This window comes from Dromaius novaehollandiae, chromosome 4, assembly GCF_036370855.1.
Source record: "Dromaius novaehollandiae isolate bDroNov1 chromosome 4, bDroNov1.hap1, whole genome shotgun sequence".
In the NCBI taxonomy this organism is placed as follows: Eukaryota; Metazoa; Chordata; class Aves; order Casuariiformes; family Dromaiidae; genus Dromaius; species Dromaius novaehollandiae.
In genome coordinates this window covers 53,248,021-53,273,283 of record NC_088101.1, presented here as the reverse complement: position 1 = coordinate 53,273,283, position 25,263 = coordinate 53,248,021, and the positions used below count along the sequence as shown (strand labels likewise).

At 44.0% G+C, this 25,263-nt stretch overlaps 1 protein-coding gene across 2 annotated transcripts; it reads right to left on the bottom strand.

The window, feature by feature from the left end:
- Window positions 1–376: 376 nt before the first annotated feature.
- On the bottom strand, window positions 377–25,195 carry LOC112986138 (cytochrome P450 4V2). 2 transcript variants are annotated; one of them, XM_064511059.1, is made up of 13 exons: window positions 24,406–25,195; window positions 23,757–23,891; window positions 23,403–23,582; window positions 14,715–14,827; window positions 14,062–14,147; window positions 12,417–12,607; window positions 11,897–11,966; window positions 10,568–10,694; window positions 9,973–10,164; window positions 8,270–8,372; window positions 7,621–7,755; window positions 7,267–7,446; window positions 377–6,442 (listed from the first exon to the last, which is right to left on the bottom strand). In XM_064511059.1, exons 2-13 carry the CDS (start codon window positions 23,866–23,868, stop codon window positions 6,270–6,272), a joined length of 1,662 nt encoding a protein of 553 aa, XP_064367129.1. In that variant the 5' UTR covers window positions 23,869–23,891; window positions 24,406–25,195; the 3' UTR covers window positions 377–6,269. The 2 variants fall into 2 exon arrangements, with proteins under 2 accessions (XP_064367129.1, XP_064367130.1); XM_064511060.1 differs by lacking the exons at window positions 23,403–23,582; window positions 23,757–23,891; window positions 24,406–25,195 and adding an exon at window positions 18,654–19,112.
- Between the last annotated feature and the right edge of the window lie 68 nt (window positions 25,196–25,263).

The window sequence follows — 25,263 nt, the reverse complement described above, 5'->3', positions numbered from 1 at the left end:
TTTCGTGTGCATTTCACTTAGTGGCACACAAACTGATTAAGACTTCTCTGCAAGGATTTTTAATTTCTTTGCTTATTTCTCCTCTGAGCTTTCCTGCTCCTACTGTGCAATGTTATTCCAGTTCATTTACATCTGCTTAAAACATTTGGAAAAATATGGTATATAGTTTGAATAGGTAGAAAAAACAGATGGTTCATTATAAATTTCACCAAGATCATGTGTCTTATCATACAGAAGAAGCAATCATCAGAAGCTTGTGTAAGGTTTAATTTCTAAAATCCACTATGTATTTTTGAAATTTGTCTCAGGAAGAAGAATCTTTTGGTGAGGGCTGTTTGTTTTAGGGGCAAACCAGTGGAAAAACAAAAAGACTCTCTTAAAACAGCAGTTGCTTAATTTATTTACCACACCCCTCCCAAAAACTTGCATCATTTTAACTAGATTTATATACATATCAATGAGATTTGATGGTGAAACTAAAAACTAAGGTAGCAATGATAATCAAAGAGAATCCTAATGAGCATATTCACTTTGAAAAATAAATGCATTTTCTTTCATTGGACCTATTGCTATTCACATGACCAATTCACTCTTATTTACATCAGTGCACTGTCAATTAAATCAAAAGAGCTGTACTTCCATTCAAGAGAAAAGAATGTGTTAATAACTACACATTCCTGAATGAATTAAACAAAAAATGTTTACTACAGGACAAATTATTAAATACACTGAGACATTCTCAGCTGGTATCAATTTACAGAGCTTCACTGAAATCCAAAGACAGAATCTGACATATAGTAGGAGGGCAGCTGGAAATTAAAATTGTACATAGTTCCAAAACCACATAAAAAACTCTTTAGCCTTGTAAAGGCTACATGTAAGACTCGAGTTTTCTGATTTCCCTTATCAGATTCACTTACCCACCAATAATATTCTAGAAACTAAGCTAGCATATGGCAGCTCACAGATAGTAATTTGAGGTCAAAGGAAGATCTCACCAAAATATTGTGATAAAAATGAAACATTTTTGATGATACAATTACAAAACTGTGATGAATCAGATGAAATAAAAATGGAGTGTTTGCTTCTGTTTTGATTCTCCTGCTTCATTTTGACCTGGTAAACACACACACACACATGCAAAAAAGAATTCAGCCTAACCAGTCACGTTCCTTAAGATGAAATCTCTCTAGCAGTGTAGCTGCCTACTAGCTTCATGCTACTTTCTGATTTGTGTGACGTAAGCAAAATCTCATCTGTCAGTAATTGAGGTAAGAAAAATCATAGCAGCTGGTATCAGCAATTATTAAATTGTTTCACCTCAGGAAATGAACGACTGGACAATACTATGGTCTGATTAAGGTCTAATTCTGGCTGCCAAAACAAAGTCTCATATTTTTTATTGCAGTCCTACTCAAAAGGCAACTTCAACATGAAAGAGGAAAATGAGATACCTCAAAAAAGTGCAAATATCTACTTTGTGATGAGATGCCCATCAGTTTTTAGGTGGAACAAAATGCATAGCATCTCAGAGGGAATGATGGAAGATACCAGTGAAACAGCAAGAAGAGAAGACACTCGCATTTCAACATCACACTTCGGATGCTATAATCATGTCGTAAGTATGGCTTTGAATACTGCAGTAGGAAAAAATACTAAGTATTCTAATATATTCTCTGTATATTCTGTATAGTTATCATACATATGACAAAAGAGAGAGTGAAATACCAAATGCTGCAAGAAAAAGTACTAAAAATAAAATCTTAAACTTTTCTTCTTATGATGAAAAATCTGGAGCCTTTTGAATGCGAGTCCAGATGCCATTATTTGGGTGAAGAATCAATTTTCTCACTTGTCCAAAGCTGTCTTCTGTTTGACTCAATTCCACTCAGAACTGCTGCAACTCTTGCACTTTTTCACATTCTACTAAAATAAAAGCACTGATAGCATAGTACTCACATCTCCTGCAATTAAACACGTCCACAATAGTCTTCCTAGCAATACAGCCCAGAAATGGCAGTACATCAGTTGTCAGGTAAGAAATCAATGCAGACCAAATTCAGGATCATAGAACACATCGAAGAGAGTTGTAAATACATGAGGTAACAAATCACTACTGGATCTGATTTGTAAAAGTGCTTTTCTGATTTTTTTCTTATAGAGTATCCAAGGACTGCCCAAGTCCTGGCTTCTCGCAACTAAAACAACTGATGCTGGCCATTATTAGTCATTAGACAAGACAGAACATTTCAGTCAACTTGAGGTTCCCATTGACTTGACCAGGCCCTGTGAATCTTGGCCAATGGTAATTCCAGGCACAGACCAGAAAAGCCCACTTATCCAGGAAAAGATGGGAGTTATACTTAGCTGAGAACTCCTGCCTTCAGAAGAATCTAAAATTTTGTTTAAAAAGAAAAGTGAGCTAGTTTAGTTTCTAATTCATACAACCTGAGAAGGTAATCTTCTAAATATGACCTATGAAGAGAGGTAGTACTGCATTCACAGGTTTGCCAAAGGATGGCACCAATACTGCTTTCAGGAAGGGAAATGGATAGGGATTTTCCAAAGGTTGAGTCTTTTACTTGCTGGAAGAAGAGTAACAGTGAGATACCATGTTCAATCATGCATGTCAAGGGGATCTGTATGCAGCAAGGTAGTAACATCTCCACAAGGGTGTTTGTCTTTTGGTGCACGCAGACAAAATTCAGGAAGGCGGGAGGATATCTAGTTAGCCATCAATAGTCCACCTCCTGCACATGTCCCATACATGCAACTGTCAGGGGCCCAAGAAAACAGTTTGTGTCAAGATGGCTGGAAACCTCTAGGACCTCTGAGGCAGCTCTGGAAGCACCTTCAGGCAGCACTGCCTAGGAAGCCATGCAGAAGGTCTACTAACAGATTTCTTCATAACAACCATAAATGCCATGCTCCTGAACAGCTTGCACACTCTTTTAGGTCATTCCAGTAGAAAGTTTTGCCCTTGCTGCCACCATAAGGAAGGGTGCTCTGTATGAGACCAGGCTATCCATTTCTTATGGTAAGGCAGAGTTGTATTTCAGAAATGGAGCCAGCACTGCCCATCATTAGCATCATTGGGACTACCCTATGAACCAGTACTCAGTAGGAACATTTGGGTTTAGAATTCACCCGCTGTCTTTAGATCTAAGCATCATGAGATAGCTAGCCATCAGCAAACAACCATGAACAATTACTTTGTACATATACTTTTCAATACACAATATTTTATTATCCCCTTACTTTATCAGGAAACTTGGCAAGACTGCATTGCATCTCTAAATTATTTTTGGTATTCCTATTAGAGGTTATAAAGTTTACTTGAGGTACATTAGAAGTATGAAACAAAAATAAAGCAAATACAGGCAAAACTAATGTCTGTTGTAGACAGGTGTCACAAAAATTACTTCCTTATGGAAATGAATGCTACAGTTTTGTTAATTTAAGAATTGTACACAAAATAGATCTCTCAGAAGAAAAGGAACTAACTGTAGATTTGATTTGTCTTCAAAATACTCAATTTAAGGACAGGGCTCAACAAAACACGAGGTACCATTCCAGTTTTCAGATAGATACCAAATGTCCTGAGAAAATGTATTCTGAATGCAAATCTTGTACACCTGCAAAGCTCACATTATCAAGTACCCAGAAGTTTTAACTAATTCTTTACCAAAGAATCCCTTGGGAAAACACAAGATGAGTTATTTGTTTTTATGTGTATTAGCATAAGAAGGTTGTCTCTGGAAGTCACCTTTTCATAAAGAAAATTATTTTTATAATCAACCCTGTAAAATTAACTTCTCACCATTACCAAACAACAAAAACTGCCTTTGAAAATGAAGTGAAAAAAGTTATATTATCATTGTTATATCACTTTAGTTTTCTTTAGAGCTTAGAAAGGTAGCAATTACAATAAATTATTTGTCCAGCTCTGTGATTTCATTTATGTAAAGTAGATAGTAAAACATTTTTTTTGTAAAATCTTCAGAAAAAGGCAAAACCAAGTTATCAAAATAAAGAGTACAGCAAGTTCAAGGAAATTTTTAATTTACTCAGAAAACATAGGAATTTTTTTTTCTATTCTAATGTTTTATGAAGTACATTGAACCACTCTGTATTATTAGAAGCGTGTAACAGAAGAAAGAAGAGAATCTATAAAATCAAAAGCAGTTAGGACAGATTACATTTTTCTTACTTTCTAAGACATTAATCATTAGAGGTGGACCAGGCTAGTATTAGCTGTACCAGCTCTGGCTTCCAGCTTCTCATCCAATTTCTCTGTAGTTCGCCCACAGCCCCAAAGTGACCGAAAGGCAACGGCACACACTACGACTTGCACAGCAAGCCACAGCTCTGCCACCCAAGGCCCTCACCAGGCCTGGCTCCTGCAGCGAAGCCCCACACAGCGAAGGGACCTCGCAGCTGGTCTACAGGGTGAGCTGCCCTGACCGTCTCCCTCCCGCTCAAACAGCGGAGCATTTCCCAGCAGGGGATAGCAGGGGCTGGTACCTGCAATCGGCTTCATCACCCACCACTGCCACCAGTGATCCATCAGGGAGCACACCACCACAACCATTAAGAGCTGGCTCCTCCTGTGGCTCCCTGCAAGACCTCCATCACCACCTAGCAACTGGCTGTGCTGTGCCTTGTCCCCTGGGCCACAGTAGGCACCATCTCCCACTGGCTGGGAGGCACCATCCAGGGAACAGCAAGGATGAAGGCTCTTGACAGATCGTTTCACTAAGGAGGGTCAGAACAGCATTTGCATCAGCAGATAAAAGATAAACAAGCTTATCTGTGCAGGCCCTCCTTTTAGCAGTCCCGGGGGTCACTGCTGGGGTAACACGCACCACCCAAAAGTGTGAGCATAGAGCAGAAGGGTAGACCGGTGGGAGGATCCCAGTTTGGTCCAGCAATAGTTTCTTCTCCAGTGTTTGCAAAAGCCGTGGAGACTGCTGTGGGGCTTGTTGTTGATTTAGACCTGACCTGAAGGACAATTCTAGCACCTGGGCCGCAACATGCAAAACTACAGCCAGCTGATGATTCTGCATGAGATATAGCCCATCTATTCCAAAGGCCAAAATGTCATCTACTTATAGCTAGGAGCCTTCAAAGTCTTGAGGCACAGCTTGAGGCTTATGGATTAAGGCCATGTTTTTACATGTTTCCACAGGTTAAATCAAGGGGATTATAATACCAATATAACTAGAGGAACATTCAGGAAAACATGATCTTTAACAATTGTCTGCTTTTGTCTATTGTGTGGTTGCCTTATCCTTCTTCAAAATACAAAGCTTCATAGGGCAGAATGCGGGGGGAGGGAAGAAATCACTCAGGTTCTGTGAATGTCTCAGGGAGACATCTTGATATAACTGTGAACTCCAAGTCGAGATTATGACACCTTTACTCTATTGAATGAACGAACAAATCACGTATCTCCTTGACTGGGTGGTATGATGGGGTATAAATACAGCAGCCTTGGTAGAGGCATGCTACTGTTGCATTCTCAAAGGAAAAGGAAAAAAAATAAAAATCAAACAGACCTGTGGGCTTGCCAGTTATCCCTTTAGTTACTCGAATGCATTCTGATTGACAAAACAGGGGAAAAAACCACATCTTTGAGCATCTTCCTGAGGCTGTTGCAGAAGTAGTGAACAAAACTGTTTTAAAAATATTTCAGCTACATTACTCAACATACTCGCTGTTTTGCTTCCTGAAGACATTCTAGGTTTTTCTGTCATCATTAACATCTTAGAGAGCTGCTGAGAGCATTTTGCTTCTGCCTGAGAATCTAATTAGGAACAGTCAAAAATTTTCAGAGGTATTTACGTCCACCATTGCAATTCCTCTTTAACATCAACTAGCAAGAATCTCTCTATGTTGCTTGCAGGATCTTAAAATGCAAGAGTACATTCATTCACTGTTTGGAGTTTTGACTAACACTGTAAAATCTGGTCAATTCCTCACCCCATCATTTCCTTTCCTTTGCATTGTCGCAATTCATCTGAGTAGACGAGGCACTAAGATTTGATGATTAAAAACTTGCACTTTAAAAATGAACATGAAGTTCTCATGCATAAGAAGACTACAGCACTTCAGGACTATCACATCATCTTTGATGAAACGATCAGTAACAACTTTAGTTCCAAAAGATTCCAAGCCTCACTAACTGGACTGCCATCAAAACATCCGATTTAAAAATATTCTCCAACCTAAACAGTTTTTGGAAAAATAACATATTGAATTTCCTTTCATTATGATACAGAGTTTGGTCTCCTCTTCAGCCGGATCCAGATGCCGTTATTTGGACGAAGAATCAGTTCTCCTGCCAGACCAAGCTCTTCTTCCTTTTGACAACAGTCCACCCAAAAGCGCCGCAGGATGAGGGCTAGAAGGGTTTTCTCCTCCATTTGTGCAAAACGCTGACCTACACATTACAGGGCAGCAAAAGAGGTGTTGTTGTCAGGTGTGCAACTTCAACAATTTCTGCATTTACATGACCACAGCAATAACTCTAGAAACACAGCACAGCAAGGACTGAGTACCTGCCTTGAGAATGGAACCAGGTGTGTGTCAAAACTGAGGTCACATGTATACTAGTGAAACCAGCACTTGGCCCGGCATGACACCTCTGGCCTTCCCGGGGAAAACTCCTGTACCACACAGCGCTCAGGCAAAGAGGAGCACAGAGACAACCCGGTCGATCTGCCATTTACCTCAGGCAAAAAACACTGCTGTCATGAGTCTTACGCAGACTGGACAGGCAGGGAGGAAGGGTTCAGAGACCAGAAGGAAGACAGAGAGGATTCACCAGATGGACTGATGAAGGACACAAATCCCACTATTTCATATACAAGAACAACAGATGGTACAATTGTAGCAGAATGTACCTTCTTTGATGAGTTCTAGCACGAAAAATTTCTAGCACAGATTAAAAACTTTGGATTAGATTTCAGAGAAAGGTGAGGAAGAAGACAGAGAACATGGGAGTAAGAGAAGGCAAGCCAATGCTCAAAATTCATGAAATTCACACCGATTCAACTGAAACTAGAAACACACTCTGGAAGTGCTGATCTATACCCTTTGAGGACTCAAGCACAACGCCGACACGTGAGACAGCATTCAGAATTTTTCAGAGAGGACCATCAAGCACAATCACCACCCTAATCTCTGATACACTCTCTGTGGCTATGCCCACCACGCCAAGAGCAGCACTGCTACTTTAGCTGGGCTTTCTCTTCAGCTACATACCAATGCAGTTCCTGGGACCAGCCGAGAAGGGCACGTAAGCATACGGGTGCCTTCCCCTACAGTTCTCAGGCAAGAACCGCTCAGGCCTGAATTCCTCAGGGTCAGGGAAGATCTCCGGGTCTCTGTGCAGCGCATATGTTGCAATGAGAACACTTGCGCCTTTTGGTATCCGATAGCCTTCTGAGGGGAGAAAGGGAAAGGCAGGAGAAAAGAGTCAACCCAACAGCAACGTAAGCGACTTCAGTAAACAGCTGTACAGAACAAAAACTGCCATTTCCTTGGGAAACACCTCTGCTGAGGAGGTGCTGGCAGGATTCCAAGTGGCCAACACAGGCAGAACGGGACACTACTCACTAATATAGCAATCCTCCCGCAAGGTACGGGCAAACAGCGGAACCGAAGGGAACAGCCGAAGGGCTTCTTTCACAACACACTCAAGGTACCAAAGCTGCTTCAAATCCTCCATCGTGACAGGACGCTCGCTGTTACCTGTCCAAAAAAACAAACAAACAAACAGGGGCCAATAAGACCGACACATCCCTTTTGCAGTGACGCAAACACACCCCTGAGAAGGCTTCCAATTTACTCAAGCAGCAGCAACAAGACTACACCGAACTCTGGCGCTGGAAGTTGGGAATCCCTTCTCTCAGCGAGGACTCTCACAACGCTGGTAAACTCTTCTTGGGACACCTCCCTCCAGCTCCCTTCCAGGACCTCCTGTCAACTACCACAAGCACAGGCATCAGCTACCCACCAACAGACATCAGAACCACATGCCCTGCCCCAGGGACCCAACACTGGCTGCTGCCTTTGCAATGCTCACTCACAGACATCTCCCACAGCTCATCCCAACCACCCCCACCTACTGAAAGCTCCAGAGCAGCTGCATGGCATGTTGCAACCTCCCCTTCCATGTCTAGGCTTACAAAGGACAAAGTACCATTGCCCCACCCACAAAGGCCAACGCCTCCTCTGTCCCAACAAAGAAAGAATGGAAACGTACCAAACACCTCATCCAGTTCTCTGTGAACCTTCTTCTGGGCTTCGGGATTATGCCCCAGTAAGTACAGCACCCAGTTGATAGCCGCGGCCGTTGTATCGTGGCCCTAGAGGTCCAGATTCACAAAGGCGTTCACTTCAACTCCATTCCTGTACACAGGCAGCCTGTGCAAATACTCTGCTGTGCAGCTATTACAGAAAGCCGGACTCAGCAGTCCAACAGCCAAGAGAAAAAGAAAAGTCAAGACTGCAGAACTCCATCCTATCACACTGATTATCAGAGTATGATGGGACCCATGATTCAGTGCCTGAAAACTGACCAAAAAAGCAGAAAAGGGCTGAAGTCAAACCAGCAAACATCCTGCTTCCCTCTCCTTTGCCTCCTGAAAGCTTTCCATTTCAGCTGGGGGAACTAGCACAGCCTTTCCTTTCTACTCTGTCTCAGATGGGGACCCTCGCTGCTTGCTTTTTCTTCTCTCCTCTTCAAAAATCCCATGACTGACACCTGCTGCTCTACACAAGTCAGAAATTCTCTCCCTCTCGCTCTCTCTCTCCCCCCAGCTCTTGCAAAGGGCCAGCAAGAACTCTCCAGCAAGCCACAGCAGAGCATTCTGCCAGCACACCTACACAGCCATATGGACCTACGTTCACCTGCTTGGTTACTGTCTTGTCCACAGCATAAGGCCTGGGGTGCCAGCGACTACACCACAGCATGGATGTAAGAGACACAAGCCGCAATCTTCACAGAACTATCAAAAAAGGTCAAATGAGAGACAGCATAGTGGCCATTGGAGGGAAGGGTTCTTTGTTTCCATGTGAAAAAGGAGTCACCTACTGCAGCTCTCATTGCTGCACAAAGACTTCGAAGATAAGGGAAACAAAGAGGAGAAAGGAAACAAGAAAAAGAAGGAAACAGGTAAAGGGAAAAGCTGACTAGCACAAGATTTTGGTACTAAAAGGGTGCACTTGTAATGAAGTTCAGGATGCTGGGCCTCTTCCAAATCTCACTACAGAGCAGCTGAGGAATGGTAATTTAGAAAGAGTTTTTCTAGGTTACAAAAGCAGTAATTGCTTCTGAATTAAGCTCCTCTGAGGCAGAATTCACATCCACCTAAAGGAGGTGTGTGGAGAACTAATATCCTTGTTCAGATCCTTCATTGGACAGGGGACCTGGCAAGAGAAGACAATAGCAATGCAGAATCATGACAGACCAGGAGAGCAAAGGAAAACCATCAGCCAACATGACAAGGTACTAAATGAGAGCAGAACCAATAAAAATGCAAGGAAAAAAACAGAAACCATTAAGAGCTCTCATTGCCACAAAGGAGCTTTACGGCAGGAGCTGGGAATTCATGGCCCACATCATCCATTAAGCTCTTATCGCTCACCCGTTTGCACGAGTGAAGCCTTCTCACACAGGCAGTGACTGCTGGATGTGTGTTGCCCAGCACTTCACCAGGGGACACAGTTCTGGGTCTAAAGCTTCCATCTTTCTGAAACAACATTGTGTCAACTAAAGGGTAATTCCTTGCTTTGAAGAATCTGTGCATCACAGTAAAATTTCATAGTCATTTCCTCTTATGCTTCCACGGCTAAAACAACTTGAGACTAAAAGCAATCTCTGGAGCTAAGCAGTAGTCACTGTCTGTAAGTGGTGAGACTCAGGTGCGGAAAACAAAAGAACCCCACAATAGCTCCCCTGGGTACCTCAAACATGAAAGTATCCACTTCTTCACGAATATCCCTGTAGCTCAGTTTGTTCCCTTCATCATCAGTTACACTCAGGAGCATATCCAGGAAAGCTTTTCTCTTTTGGGGGCCACTTCCTTCACAGTTGCCATCAGCATCACATTTCCCTTGCTTGGGTTTTTCAAGTTCTGCAGCTTTTTCTGCAATGACCTGAGATTTGAAACATTATGTTAGCCATAGGAGACATGAAGCACATGCACGCAGTCAGTGTACATCACACAGGTTTATTTCAACTATTTTAAAAGAACAGTGTATCAGAGAAATGTTTGAGAGTCCTCTTTCCAGGCTAAAGACCTTGAGACAGGTCAAGAGCTTCTAACATCTCCAGCATTCTCAGAACAGCAGAACTGAGCCCTTCAATTAACTAAACAGTATTGCTGTTACTGACAAACTAACAGATGGGTAAGGAGCTGTCCTCCTGACAACCCAAATATAAGACACATATGCACTTATGTGAATGGGGATGAACCTCACCGCCCATTTGGAAAATCTCTACTAGTGTAGAACTTCTCTCCATCCACTAGGCTCCACCATATAAAAAAAGAGGCTATACTGTATCTGTAAAACTGTGAAGGATCTTGAGATTCCTCTCATGTTCTCTTCCTTCTTTGAACAGCACATACACACGATCAGGCCAAAGCCAAGGGCTCTTCTGTCGCCGTTGAACTAGATCGCTCATCCTAGGCGGCACAACAATTACATTAAGTAACATCTCTTGACAAAAAGTAAATCCACAGCACACTTTCAAGAAACAAAACCAGCCATACTCGCCCCTATGTATCAGAACCATAGCTTGTAGGTTTAAACACATTTGTCTGAAGGGAAGGCTGTTTCTCTTTGCTTCTTGTTTTTAGGCCATCTCAAAATTTCTGTACCTGTCCCAGCATTTCAGCATCACCATGAATTACATCTTTAAGCAGTGATCTCCGAGAAGATCATACAACTCTCATTTAGGGGGAATCCTCTTGAAACAGACCTTTTCAGTTATCCAGTTCCTCTCCACATCCTGCCACATCCACATCCAAAGCATTGACCACATCATGCAAAGATTTACAACCTGTGCCAGCTCTCCAAAATATCTAACCCTCTGGAATTCCTACATTCCTACTTGACTGTCCATATGCCATATATGGCATGCAGCACATGCAAAGTACTTGAAATAAACCATCAGAGATGATATATGAGTTCAAGTACACTGGAGCATGCTCTGAAGGGCTCTGTCATTGTTATTCAGCTCTTTCACATGCTTTTGGCTGCAGGAAGCGACTTGGAGGAGCAATAATCACCTGTAGACCCATGTCAGGCACACCTGCAGTACCATTTGGGTACTGGGAAAAAGGCAGGAAACCAATGAGAATCAAACCCTCTAACTCTGCTCCCTTTATATAACATACCTGTTCCAACAAGCCTCATAAAAGGAAAGGAGTCAGACTCCTCCAAGGGGCTATCATCTGGTTTGAAACACCACTGTGGTACCAATACAGACCATGGCTTTTCCTAACCCACTGGACAGCCACATACAGTTTGAACAGGGTAAATACCACTGCAGAGGAGCAGTGACTCAGCTTTAACATGCTGCCTAAATTAGCACCCTCCCAACTCTGGCAATCATGCTGACATGCAACACTGCAGCACTTTTTACCTCCAATGGCAAGGGACTAAGTGAATGGCAGCCAAACCCTCTTCACAGCCTCAGCATCCTGTTGCATATACCCATCCCAGAAGAAGTCTCAAAAACTGCAGCAGTTTTTCCTGCTGTTTTGGCTTTCTACTTTCTCCTGTGCCCCCCAACACCACCACTTCCTCACACAGTTAACATACTCCTGAGATGGGCAGTATCAACTCCAACCGAACAAAGTAGCCCAGGAAGGTCTTCATTTACCTGTAAATAGCACGAACATACTCAGAATCCTTATTCTCCTGAGCACCCACATTCCTGCCCATCGCAGTTTCTACAAAGAGGAAGTGACCAAGGGTTCATGAGTGGAAAGTGAAATGGTGAGTCACTGCACACAGTAAGTTCTTGTTGCTTACAGCCTCTGATTGGCACCTCAGCACCCCCTTCCACAGGTAAATGCATTCATCCCTTCCCAGGCGATGTGCTCGCTTTACATTTCCACACCCAGGACCTCCCGCTCCTCAACACAGCCTCGATTTAGACACATACCTCTGCCCTGTCCCACAAACTCAGCTCACCACTCACCTGCTCACAGGCACCCTAAGAGGAAGCACAGACTGGGTGGCAGGGTGAGGCAGGGCAGGGCATGGAAATACACTCACACAGTAAGCAAGGACATTCCACTTCAACTGCCTCCTCACAGGAGGCTGGCACACAGCAGCAGCTGTACTTAAGAGCCTCTGCAGCATTCACAATCCCTCCACGATAACCAAAGAGGACCTACCACAGATTATATCAAGGGCACACAGAGTGATATCGAGAAAGACATCGAACGGCTCCTTGTCAACATGCTTCTCAAGTTTCTCCACCAAAATACTCCCTTGTTCATTCATAACTTCTAGAAAGTCGGTTAAGATGGCAAAGTGGAACGTGGGGGTAATCATCTTCCGCCGTGTCCGCCACTTGTCTCCAGTGCTGCAAAATTCAGGGGGCAGAAGGATGTGTTAAAACTTCAGCTCAGAGACAAGACTCCCACCATCACACAATCACACAGTCAAAACTGCAGCCTGCTACATTTTCACACATGGACATGCTTTTGCTGACTCTTCAAGCTGTCCAGACCACTCCCCAGAAGGGGACACTAGGATGTGCTTTGGCTCCAGCTAAGCACAAGCAGCCATTTCTGTAGCTGCTGTCACTCAAAGGACATGCCAGCAAGCCTTCAAGCAATGCAGCTTTGGGGTCGCTCAGTGCACAAAGTCAGAGGAAGTGAGCAGAAGGCATCTGTCTATAGGATTAAAACAAACATTTGGCATTGAAGCACCAACTCATCCCATCTTCCCTGCAAGTCTCCACCTATGGCTGCCTCCATCTGCTGACTAGGCAGGGCACTTCTTCACAGGGCATCTCATCATCTCAGTCTCTCACTACTGCCCTGATCAGTGAGGTTGGAACATTTGCTTCTCATCACATTTTTGCAAGGACAAGGAAGCCACACCACCTCCAGAAGCCTACCTGGAGACAAAACCACCATTCAGGAAGGAACAGTAACAGGAGCATATGCCATTCTGGCCACCAGGGACCTCAGCTCTCTGCCCTTTGCTACTGATTACTGCCTTTCATGCTTAAAGGGGGTAAACAAAACACGGGAGGATAAAAGGCATTCCTCTGCCTTCCACATATACTTGTGCCTCCCACACCATGTAACCACAGCCAGTTCTTACAACACCACCACCACCAAGGATGAGAAGAACCTGGCACTACCCACCAGACAGCAGAGGACACGAATCCCTCTTCCCATTCCCAACTTGCACTCTTTCCCAGGCTTCATTTCTTATGAGCCTCCACTGCACAATGGAAATCAAAGACAAGGGCATATCCTCTCCTATCCTGCCCCAAAGCATCACCAGGACCTTCACACAGATTTGGGCTCCTCTAGCCAAGATAAGCAATATATACAGTCAAAGGTCTGCCAGAATCAGAATACATCAGTCAGATGTGACGACAGTCGAAAGATCCAGCGTGCAACATTAAAGACTAAAAGACACCACGTGCCAGAGGATATCAGTTTTCAAAACTTAAATTCACTCCACTTCCAAGATTCTAGAAAGAAAAACTAGCAATGCTCATTCTGCCTCTTGAAGGCCTTTGGAGTCTAGGAAGGACAGTCAACATACAGAGAAGTAAACAAACACTCTTTTCTGCAACCACAAGAGCTGAAAAGTTGCTGAGAAATAAACACCAAAATCTTATCAGATATGAGGTACTAAATAGCTACCAAGACCCCCACAAGGAATAAGACTTCTACAGCTATCATCTCCATGTCTCTACCCAGGGATACCACTCAACAGTGCTGCCACCAAGCACTCTTCCTATCAAATACGCTGCAAATTTTAAGAAGACAGCTCTGCACATGCATTTTACTATACCTTGTCAGAAGTCCAGTGCCCAGCCATGGCTGTAGAAATTTGTACAGGTAAGATTTTTCTATGTGCTTCGAACTGTTCAGAATAACCTGTCAGAAAAGGAAGGGAGGAGAAAAAGCATCCCTTGTTAGATGCAGAGAGATTACTTCAGCTGACATTACTTTACACATCCTCGATCCCTCCACTGAAATGCCCCAAAACTCAGGAGGATAAAGACAGGCAAATTGAGTTCTTAGGCAAAAGACAGTCAGACACACACCAGCACTGCAACCAACATTTCACAATGTTTTATCTCTATTTCAGTGGTCCAGTCTGACCTGCTATCTACTAGTCAGGTCAGCTCTGGGGAGCAAAAACGTTTGCACAAGTCAAAAAACAGAGCTTAAGGAGACACTTCTTTCTACCAAACATATTGATCTGCTGCTCTCATTTGCTTGCCCCATCTTCAGTACTGAATTTTTCCAAGACCAGGCTTTCTTTCACACTTTCAGCCTTTCTTTACCAATGGGTCAGAGGATAATATCCAGTTTAATTTCAACATCATTGCAAGCCCTTATTCTCAAAACTTTTACAGAAAGAATGGCATCTCTAACAGGCTGGGCACTGCCTTTATATGACAGTGCAATAGGTAGAAAGGAGGAGACAAACACACTCACCTCCACAGTATCAGGGTGATACAAAACCATGACAGGTAATGGTCCTATCCAAAGTTTGAACAATGGTACATGCCTGAATTCTTCAAAATACTGTTTCAGTTGTTTAAAAAAACCTGGAATGTAAAAACAAATTAAAACAGAGAAAAGCGCTTGCTGAATAGATAAAAACTCTGTAAAGATCTGCTTTTCCTAATATGCCCTAAAATAATGTTTGCTGTAGTTCTACCACAGGCAAGCTGCATTTTTTGCACTCATGTATTAGCTGCATTGCAGCAGCACTTGTTTACTTCTACACTCCTGACAGCACTATATTCTAGAGAAAGCCCAGCTTACTTGAGATAAGATAGCTTTAAAGCTGTCTCAGAGCACTGCAGCAAGGGACTTCTTCTGTACTACTATACTTTATAGTACGTTGAACTAAATAAAACTTTATTAAGACTATGCTAACATTTCTGCTTAGCTGACACTAGCCAAAATGCTACATTAAGACACTTGCTTACTTTCCAAGAACAATACCAAGCCTTTTCTTATCCAAGACCTTATTTACAGGTCATAAACTTGTAATGCACACAGAGGCATTGTAGTACACCCTAATGGCAGAGCATTGCACATCTGTATCACTTGAAATGGCCAGTCTCTGATAGTTGGTGAAGAAAGTCTTTGGAGCCCTTACACTGTCATCAGTGTTCTCCAGCAAACAAAGGGCTTCCTACTCCTACCTGCCTACATGCTCTCACTCTTTCACAGCCCTAACCAGCAGTGACAATTTGCAATTCTAGCAGAGGCCTCTGATGACAGACTGTTCCAGGATTAAACAGGACTGTTCCACTCTTGCCCTTTTGGAAACCTTACTGAAGGATAAATGATCCCATATGAGGCCTTTGTGGATCTGGCATTTCAGGTGTCCTCTCCTCTACGGACACAAGGACTCAATGAATGATTTATGTCAGAAGGGACCTCCAGGACTCATCTAGTCCAACCTTCTGCTTGAATCAGGTTGCTCAGGGCCTTCCCAGTTGAATTTTGAATATCTCCAAGGATGGAGATTCCATAAACTCTCTGGGCAACGTATTCCAGTACCTGATTGCACTTATTTTGGGAAAAATTCTGTCCTTATTACTAACCTCACTTCCTGTGTTGTAGCCTGTGTCTGTTGCCTCTTGCCCTACCACTGTGCACTTCCAAGAAAGGTCCGGTTCTGTCCTAACAGCCCCCTCCTCAGCCCCCAGTTACATAGTTAAAGACAGCAACTACCTTCCCTTGAGCTCTCTTTTCCATCCTGAACAAACCCAGCTCCCTCAGCCTCTCCTCCTACGCCATGTGCTTCAGCCTCTTGACACTCCACTGGACTCACTCCAGTATAGCAATGTCTTTCTCTTACTGGGAAGACCAAAACTGGACTTAATACTCCAGATGCAGTCTCACAGGTGCCAGATAGAAGGAAATAATTATTTCCCTTGCCCTGTTGACTGCACTATTGCTAAAACTGCCCAGAATGCCAATTGCCTTCTTTGCAGCAAGAGTGCACTTGCTAACCCCTGTTCGATCTGGTATCCACAGGAGCCCAGATCATTTTCTGCAAAGCTGTTTTCTAGTCAGTCAGGCACCAGCATGCCCCATCCATCCCAGGGGCAAGACCTGGCACTTGCTTTTCTTGAACTCAATGAGGTTCTTGTCAAGAGCATTTCTCCAATTTGTCAATGTCCCTCTAAATAACAGCCCTGCCCCCCAGCGTATCGACCACTCATCTCAATTTGGTATTGTCTGCAAATTTGCAGAGAGTGCACTCCACCCCATCAGTAATAAAGATGTTAAACAACACTGGCCCCAGCATCAACTCCTGAGAGATACCACTAGCGCTCAAGCTGCCAGTTGGACTTCACACTGGTTGAGTCCAGAAGTCCAGCCAGTTCTCCACCCACTTTACAATCCGCTTATCCAGTCCATATCTTGCCAGTTTGGCTTTAAGGAAACCATGGGAGATGGTATCAAAGACCTTGCTGAATCACAGTATACAGCATCCACTGCTCTCCTCTTGTTCACAGATCCAATAATCTCATCACAGAAGGTAATCAGGTTCATTCTGCAATTCTAGAGATGGTGTCTGCAATCAGGATATTCAGGGATTAAATCCTAGCCCTGCCCTTTGAGAAATCAGATTAAAGGATAAATGACTCCTTCCAAGGCCTCTGTAGAGTTGGCAATTCCAAGGTCCCTAAACCCAGGGAAACATATACAGTGCTTGTTTCCTAATAGATACCCAGACCAGAAAATGCATTATCTAGTCTGAGGTGCAAGTTCTAATGACATGTTGTCCAAAAGGCTTCATAGTATCAAATTATTTTGCTATTTTCTGTTTTCTAACATGATTATGACAGAAGTCCACTGGTTTCCAGAAGCACAAGAGTTTGCATACAGCCATCAATAAATAAGACCATCAGATGGACAATAAGCCATTCTGCTTTTTACTATATAACTTTTTCCTTTTTCATCCCAATTTTTTTTTAACCTTTACATTTTTGATGAAAAAATCTAAACTACAATCTTCATTCATACTTACAGAAATAAACAGGAACAAAGGAAGGTCAGTCCTGGGCTTAACTAAAGCTTGGAAGCTATGTGACTCCTGCTAACCAAGGGAATTAGAGACTCAACAGAATGTAAAAGCCTCCATCAAATTGCTTTCTGGAGACAGAAAGAATGTTCTTTCAAAAAAGATTTGCCTCACAGTCAGCCTCATAACCACATTCTAACTGTGATCCTGCTGCTGCTTCCCAAAGTCAACTTCAGGGGAAGCTGCTTGCCCTTGCTTCCACCAAATAAAGATTTTTTGCATCTGTATTTTGGAAGGAGCAGGGTTGGATCCAGAGGAAACAATATTGCCACAAGATGCAAGTGTGCGCCCAGTTGAAAAGGCAGAGGGATCATGTCTCAGCATGTGTCAGCACTGCACAATGTGTGCACCCACACACTGTGTCTTTCAGTACATTTCCATAACCCAGTAATTCTCTCTCCTCTGGCTTTGTCTGGGAGTTAAAGAGCAAGTCCTTCATACCTGAAGGATCAGCACAAATAGGAACATGCATGTGCACAGAGAGCGCAGACTGGCATACACGGGCATCACAAACGCACTCAAGAGAGTCTGCTATTCCACTGACAGCACACGCAGAGCAACTTGCAACACTATACCAGACTCAAGAAAGAAATATGCTCCTGTTTAAAGCAAAGTAGCGAAGAAAAAAGGAGCGTGCACCATGTTTACTCCCTCTCAAGCATCTGGCAAAAAGAAAGTACCATTGATCACCACCAGCACAGAACTGTTTGCTTTGGAGGTAAGTATTGCAAACACCCAGGAAGTTCTTCTGTACCTAATGTGTAAGACTAAGGCTCAGTTAACTCTGCAAACTACCTAACAGTTCAGCATGCTAAGTCCCTTGCATATGCTCACTCGGGGGAAGATTATTGCTTAAAAAAGCTTTTCTCCTCCCAAGTTAAAAGCTTTGCTTGAATCACAGATAACGGCCATACTGGGGATAGCATTCTGTGTTGTGAAACAGTACTTCCCATAAGAGCAGTCAAAAAAAAAGATACGTCCTGCAACATTCATATTCCACATCATTAAGAACAAAAAATGGGTCCGAGTCTAGCATTAAAGACCTGGGAGTCACCTTCAGATTGACCTCCATCTAATCTTTGACTGATAAAAACCCCACACTTACACAACTCCACTCTTCTCCTCTCCCCTCCCACTGCCCCACTTCTCACCCAGTTTCTCTGTCACCCACAGCCCCAAGGGACCTAAAGGCAACAGCACACACTACAGCTTGCACAGCCAGCCACTGCTCAGCCCCCAAGACCCTTGCCAGACAGAGCTCCTGCAGCAAAGCCCCACACAGCCAAAGGACCTCACAGCTGGGCTACAGGGTGAGCTGCCCTTACCTTCTCCCTCCCGCTCAAACAGCGGAGCATTTCCCAGCAGGGGATAGCAGGGGCTGATACCCGGGATCGGCTTCATCACCCACCACCGCCAGCAGTGATCCATCAGGGAGCGCAGGGAGTACACCGCCACAACTGTCAAGAGCAGAGCAAGGACCCCGGCCCCCCAGGGGAGCAGCCAGGTTCCTCCCTGCAGGACCTCCATTACCACCTCCCAGCTGGCTGTTCCGCGCCTTGTCCCTGACCAGGCCGGATGCCCTGTCTTCTGCAGCCAGTGTCACTGCCGGCTGCCTCCCTGCACTGAGCGAAGTGCCTGCGTCCAGCCCACATCCAAGAGCAGGAGGTGGAGCCAGCAGACACAGCCCAGAGGCACAGCCCCATGCCAGGAAAATAAATACAGAAATTATAAAGCCAGCAGATAAGGTGGAATGAGAGCAGCTGAGAGGCTGCCTATAAGCACTTCATGAGGGCACAGCAAACAGTGTCAGGAAACAGTGTTGCTTCCTTGTCCTCATATGACTAAAGTCACAGCAGACTTCACAAATCACATGTAAGACCATATAAGGAAAAGCCACAAACTGCTACCAAGAGGAAAAAGCCTTTTTTATTGATTTGGGGAAGATGGGTTTGTTCAACACTTTCTCCCTGTCTGCTTCCAGATGCTCAGGGAACATCATTCCCCAAGACAGAACTGCTCCAGTGCTCTCCAACTCATGATACCTGCAGAGTTTCAGATGCTTAAGACAAGGCGCTCGTCTTGTGTTGGGTTCACGGCTGAAAGGGGTCACAAAAACCAGAGCCCATACAGACTTGAGATCAAGAGCACTGTAAAGCAGAGATGCTTCTTTGCTCAAATAACCATCGCTGATCTCACTACTGAATGCTAAGTCACAGGCTAAATGGTGCCAGTAACACAACCAGCAGCAACAGGCAGTGCTACAGGTGCACTGGCCAGGTGGGAGCACAGGCAAGGGCTCAGGCTGTTCCTCCACAGCCACGGGTCAGGCCAGCAAGCAGCTTGCAAAGCACTGGGGAAAAGCAATCCCATCACAAACCCTGCTCTCTTCCTGCCTCCTCTCAGGAGCATGAAGTCTGCTCTCACTGCTGCTCAGCGCCTGTTCCTCAAAGCCTCCAGTGCTCAGAAACCTTGTGACTAAACAGAAGTCTGGCAAGACAATAGCATTGCTCACATGCAATAGCTCAGTCCAAGACAGGATTCTCCACGGCGGAGGACTGTAAAGGCTATCAGTATCCAAAGCCTGGCTGCTTTGCTGAAGACTTGCAAAACTTCATCCCCTATTTCTGAGGCCTGAGCATATCACAAAAGCTTTCTTACATCCATGCTCAATTTTTAACCAAAATTGACTTGTAAACACTGGCATTTTCAGTAAACCAGCAAACAGCATAAACAAAGCAACTAAGAGAAGAAACACAGAGAAAGCTCAGGATATCAGAAGCTTAGGAAGGGCAAATGTTCAGTCGCAGCAGAGAGAAGTAAGTTTTGGCACTTTGTTCCTGCAATTTCCCAGCAAACACTACTTCACAAATGCTGGCTCTTGCACTTTTCCACACAGTACAGCTGGAAATGAACTTTGATACTATTGCTGTTATTTGTATTAGTTCATGACAGAAAGTAGCAGATACATACTCTGTTCTGCAAGCACATACAAAGGCAAGCTGCACTGTCATCACTCCCCTCTCATTCAAGTTACATCCCAGAAAAGAAGCAAGTGTGCAGGACTAAGAGGTTCACCTTCTGTCCTTGTAACACAGAGATCAACATGTCAGGTGATAATACTTTGTTCTATGTAAAAACCTCGCAGTTTAATGCCTTCCTGCAGCTGATAGCTAGATGAAGCAGCAGACTGGGGGTCTGAGTCAAAATCTCCGTTTCTTCTGTCTGCTGATAATTCCTTCTACAGGAAAAATTGAAAAACAGTGAAATAGCAAGGAAAGGGTGAAAAGCCATGGGTGGGAGAGGGAGAGCAGGAAATGCATCAGGAAACACATTGCAGAATCCTGCCAGCAGCTGGCAGTCGTGATGCTGCTACAAACAAAAGGCAGCAGATACACTGAAAGGAGATGTAAAAGAAATGCTCAGAAAGAAATGAGAGGTGTGGCACCCGAGACCTGAGGCCTTCATCATCAAGACTTGCCCTCATTAAGAACCTTCATTACAAGTTTCAAAGGAAGATGTTCTGCAAAGGGTGACATGTCTATCAGCAGAGTTTTCTACCAGATTGTCTGGTCTGTTGTGATTAGCATGTGGGGCTATGCCTTTTTTTGTCTGGAGAGCTCAGCTGAGCTCAATTTGCTCAATGTTGGGCTTTCATGGGCACTACCAGTTACTGAAGCTTTGTTTTAGTAAACGTGTATAGGAGTGCAAATCTGCTTTTACTCAGCTTCTCACGTAAGTGAAACCTTATTTGTCTGTGTTCACGGAAAGCATGTGTTCTCTTAGGCAGCTATTTCAAACCACAGCTGTTATGCTAACGCAGGCTTCTGCTAGTCCCTAAATTGCAGGTCTGGATTCTTAGATAGGAAATCAATGAAGTTATCATTACTGGAAGAAGAAAAAAAAACCCAAAGAAAAGCATGAAGAAAATGGATCCAATATGACAGAAAGATGGAAGTGGTACAACACATTCTGGAAAACCATGATATGCTCCTTTCACTAGTCCTGTACTCCAGCTAAGGAATATCAGACATTTTTGCCATCCCTTGCAAAACCCACAACATTCACAGTAAGTTTAAAGAGTAACCAGTTGCTAACTTGGTAAGCACCACAATTCATTTACAGTTGCAAAGGGTTTTTCTTAGCAAGATCCTCCCTCTTTTTCAACACACATGATTACAACAGGGTTAAACAAAGCAGGGAGCTTGTTTGTTGTTTATGTAGAAGGCTACAAGCACTGAAGAAAGTAAGAGCAAGAGTCAGTTTGCAGTCCTCAGTAGCTATCATCTGCACAAAGAGAGGATCAGTGCAGCACATCTTCACATGAAGAGATGCTGCCAGTGCTGAGCAGCTTCGGGAACAAACTGTCAAAATCAGAAAACAAACAAACAAAGCTAATAATCATTTATTAAAGTTCTTAACATTCTTAAACTGATACCTGAAGAGGAGAAATATACATAAATATCAAAGAAGTTTAACTTTTAACCTAGGGGACATACGCCCTCTGACCTACGCAAAAGAGAATCCAGCACCAAGAAAAGAACACAGAAACGGCCCATTTTGGGAAGGACATGTGCCATCCTTTCACTGTGAGTCCCAAAGTTACTGGCCAAATCTACCCCTTCTTTTTGTGACTGAAGTTTAAGGAAGCTAACAAAGACGCATCCACACAGATGACAGAAGTTTGGCACATGACACCAACTGCTGAATGAACTGAACAAAAACCAGAACAAAAATAAATTACCAAATAAGCCAAGCAACGCCCTCAGTGATTACAAAATCCTAGAGCACGACCAAACACTGGTCTCATATAAGAAGTGATACCCTTTGTGGAGGATTTTCTAGAGGAAGATGGACATGTGAGCAATCCAGCCCTAATCCTAATAGCAAGAGTGTGAAAGTAGGTTTTGCGGCCTACCGGTAAGGTTACTAGAGGGCATGCAATGTGGTGAGAAACTGTCCTTGGAAGGAGAAAAACAACTCCCAGACGTTCAGTGAGAAACTTACGGGCTTAGGTAATTTCTTTGCCACCTCGGAGACAGTAAATGCTATCCAATCATACACTGTTTAGATGTGCGTGCTAAATGAACATGTACCAGTCACTGTATAGTTTGATTCACGGGATCACTGTTAAGGCATATAAAAGACGCTATTCGGGCTTAATAAAGTGTCAGCATTTAATCATATTGATTGGCGTGCTGTCCGTTTAACTCCCGCAACCCTTCACCAGACTAGACACTCCTCCATCAAAAACATACCACTGTAACTGCAATGGCGACTGACCAATACTTCGTGATTGTCTGCATTTATGACATTGTTATTTCTGAAACACCAAGGTAAAACTCTGAATCATGTTTTTAAAGGGTGGAATTTGACCACCGACAAAATGAATATAACTTGGACATGGTCCTGACTTTGCAAGTACCAAGAAAACTTAGACATTCTGGAATTAGATATTCTGGCCTTCCCGGGGAAAACTCCTGTACCACACAGCGCTCAGGCAAAGAGGAGCACAGAGACAACCCGGTCGATCTGCCATTTACCTCAGGCAAAAAACACTGCTGTCATGAGTCTTACGCAGACTGGACAGGCAGGGAGGAAGGGTTCAGAGACCAGAAGGAAGACAGAGAGGATTCACCAGATGGACTGATGAAGGACACAAATCCCACTATTTCATATACAAGAACAACAGATGGTACAATTGTAGCAGAATGTACCTTCTTTGATGAGTTCTAGCACGAAAAATTTCTAGCACAGATTAAAAACTTTGGATTAGATTTCAGAGAAAGGTGAGGAAGAAGACAGAGAACATGGGAGTAAGAGAAGGCAAGCCAGTGCTCAAAATTCATGAAATTCACACCGATTCAACTGAAACTAGAAACACACTCTGGAAGTGCTGATCTATACCCTTTGAGGACTCAAGCACAACGCCGACACGTGAGACAGCATTCAGAATTTTTCAGAGAGGACCATCAAGCACAATCACCACCCTAATCTCTGATACACTCTCTGGGCTATGCCCACCACGCCAAGAGCAGCACTGCTACTTTAGCTGGGCTTTCTCTTCAGCTACATACCAATGCAGTTCCTGGGACCAGCCGAGAAGGGCACGTAAGCATACGGGTGCCTTCCCCTACAGTTCTCAGGCAAGAACTGCTCAGGCCTGAATTCCTCAGGGTCAGGGAAGATCTCCGGGTCTCTGTGCAGCACGTATGTTGCAATGAGAACACTTGTGCCTTTTGGTATCCGATAGCCTTCTGAGGGGAGAAAGGGAAAGGCAGGAGAAAAGAGTCAACCCAACAGCAACGTAAGCGACTTCAGTAAACAGCTGTACAGAACAAAAACTGCCATTTCCTTGGGAAACACCTCTGCTGAGGAGGTGCCGGCAGGATTCCAAGTGGCCAACACAGGCAGAACGGGACACTACTCACTAATATAGCAATCCTCCCGCAAGGTACGGGCAAACAGCGGAACCGAAGGGAACAGCCGAAGGGCTTCTTTCACAACACACTCAAGGTACCAAAGCTGCTTCAAATCCTCCATCGTGACAGGACGCTCGCTGTTACCTGTCCAAAAAAACAAACAAACAAACAGGGGCCAATAAGACCGACACATCCCTTTTGCAGTGACGCAAACACACCCCTGAGAAGGCTTCCAATTTACTCAAGCAGCAGCAACAAGACTACACCGAACTCTGGCGCTGGAAGTTGGGAATCCCTTCTCTCAGCGAGGACTCTCACAACGCTGGTAAACTCTTCTTGGGACACCTCCCTCCAGCTCCCTTCCAGGACCTCCTGTCAACTACCACAAGCACAGGCATCAGCTACCCACCAACAGACATCAGAACCACATGCCCTGCCCCAGGGACCCAACACTGGCTGCTGCCTTTGCAATGCTCACTCACAGACATCTCCCACAGCTCATCCCAACCACCCCCACCTACTGAAAGCTCCAGAGCAGCTGCATGGCATGTTGCAACCTCCCCTTCCATGTCTAGGCTTACAAAGGACAAAGTACCATTGCCCCACCCACAAAGGCCAACGCCTCCTCTGTCCCAACAAAGAAAGAATGGAAACGTACCAAACACCTCATCCAGTTCTCTGTGAACCTTCTTCTGGGCTTCGGGATTATGCCCCAGTAAGTACAGCACCCAGTTGATAGCCGCGGCCGTTGTATCGTGGCCCTAGAGGTCCAGATTCACAAAGGCGTTCACTTCAACTCCATTCCTGTACACAGGCAGCCTGTGCAAATACTCTGCTGTGCAGCTATTACAGAAAGCCGGACTCAGCAGTCCAACAGCCAAGAGAAAAAGAAAAGTCAAGACTGCAGAACTCTATCCTATCACACTAATTATTTGGGTATAACATGACCAGTGATTCAGCCAGGGGCCTGAAAACTGACCAAAAGGGAAAAACTGTTGAAACAGTTCTGCTAGCCAGCAAATGCCCTCTTTTGTCTCCTGCAAGTTTTGCATTTCAATTAGCAGGATCTTTCCTTTGCTTTTAAGTTTCAGAAGCAGGTGCTTACTGCTCTGCTCTTCTTTTTATTCAGAAATTGACTGATTGACCCTTATGGCTCTACAGAGGTCAGCAATTCCTATTTTCATGGGAAAATACCTCCACCGAGTTAGTTCCTGTTTCTACCATTACAGAGCCAAATAGGTAAACATTCATCTTTTGATTTATTCCACAACCTAATACCTGGATTGCCATCAAATGCGACAGGATGGATAATGAACACAATTTATCATGTCTTTTTTGATAGTTTTGTGAATCTCTCTATTGTACAGAAAGGAAGACCCATGACTGCAAAACTGTGTTGGACATGCCTTTGAAGACAACTTAACTGTGAATTTTGAACTCATACAGGATCTCTGACTCAAATTTCTTAAGAAACTTACAGTCTTTAAAACGTATGAAGCAGACCTGCAACTCAAAA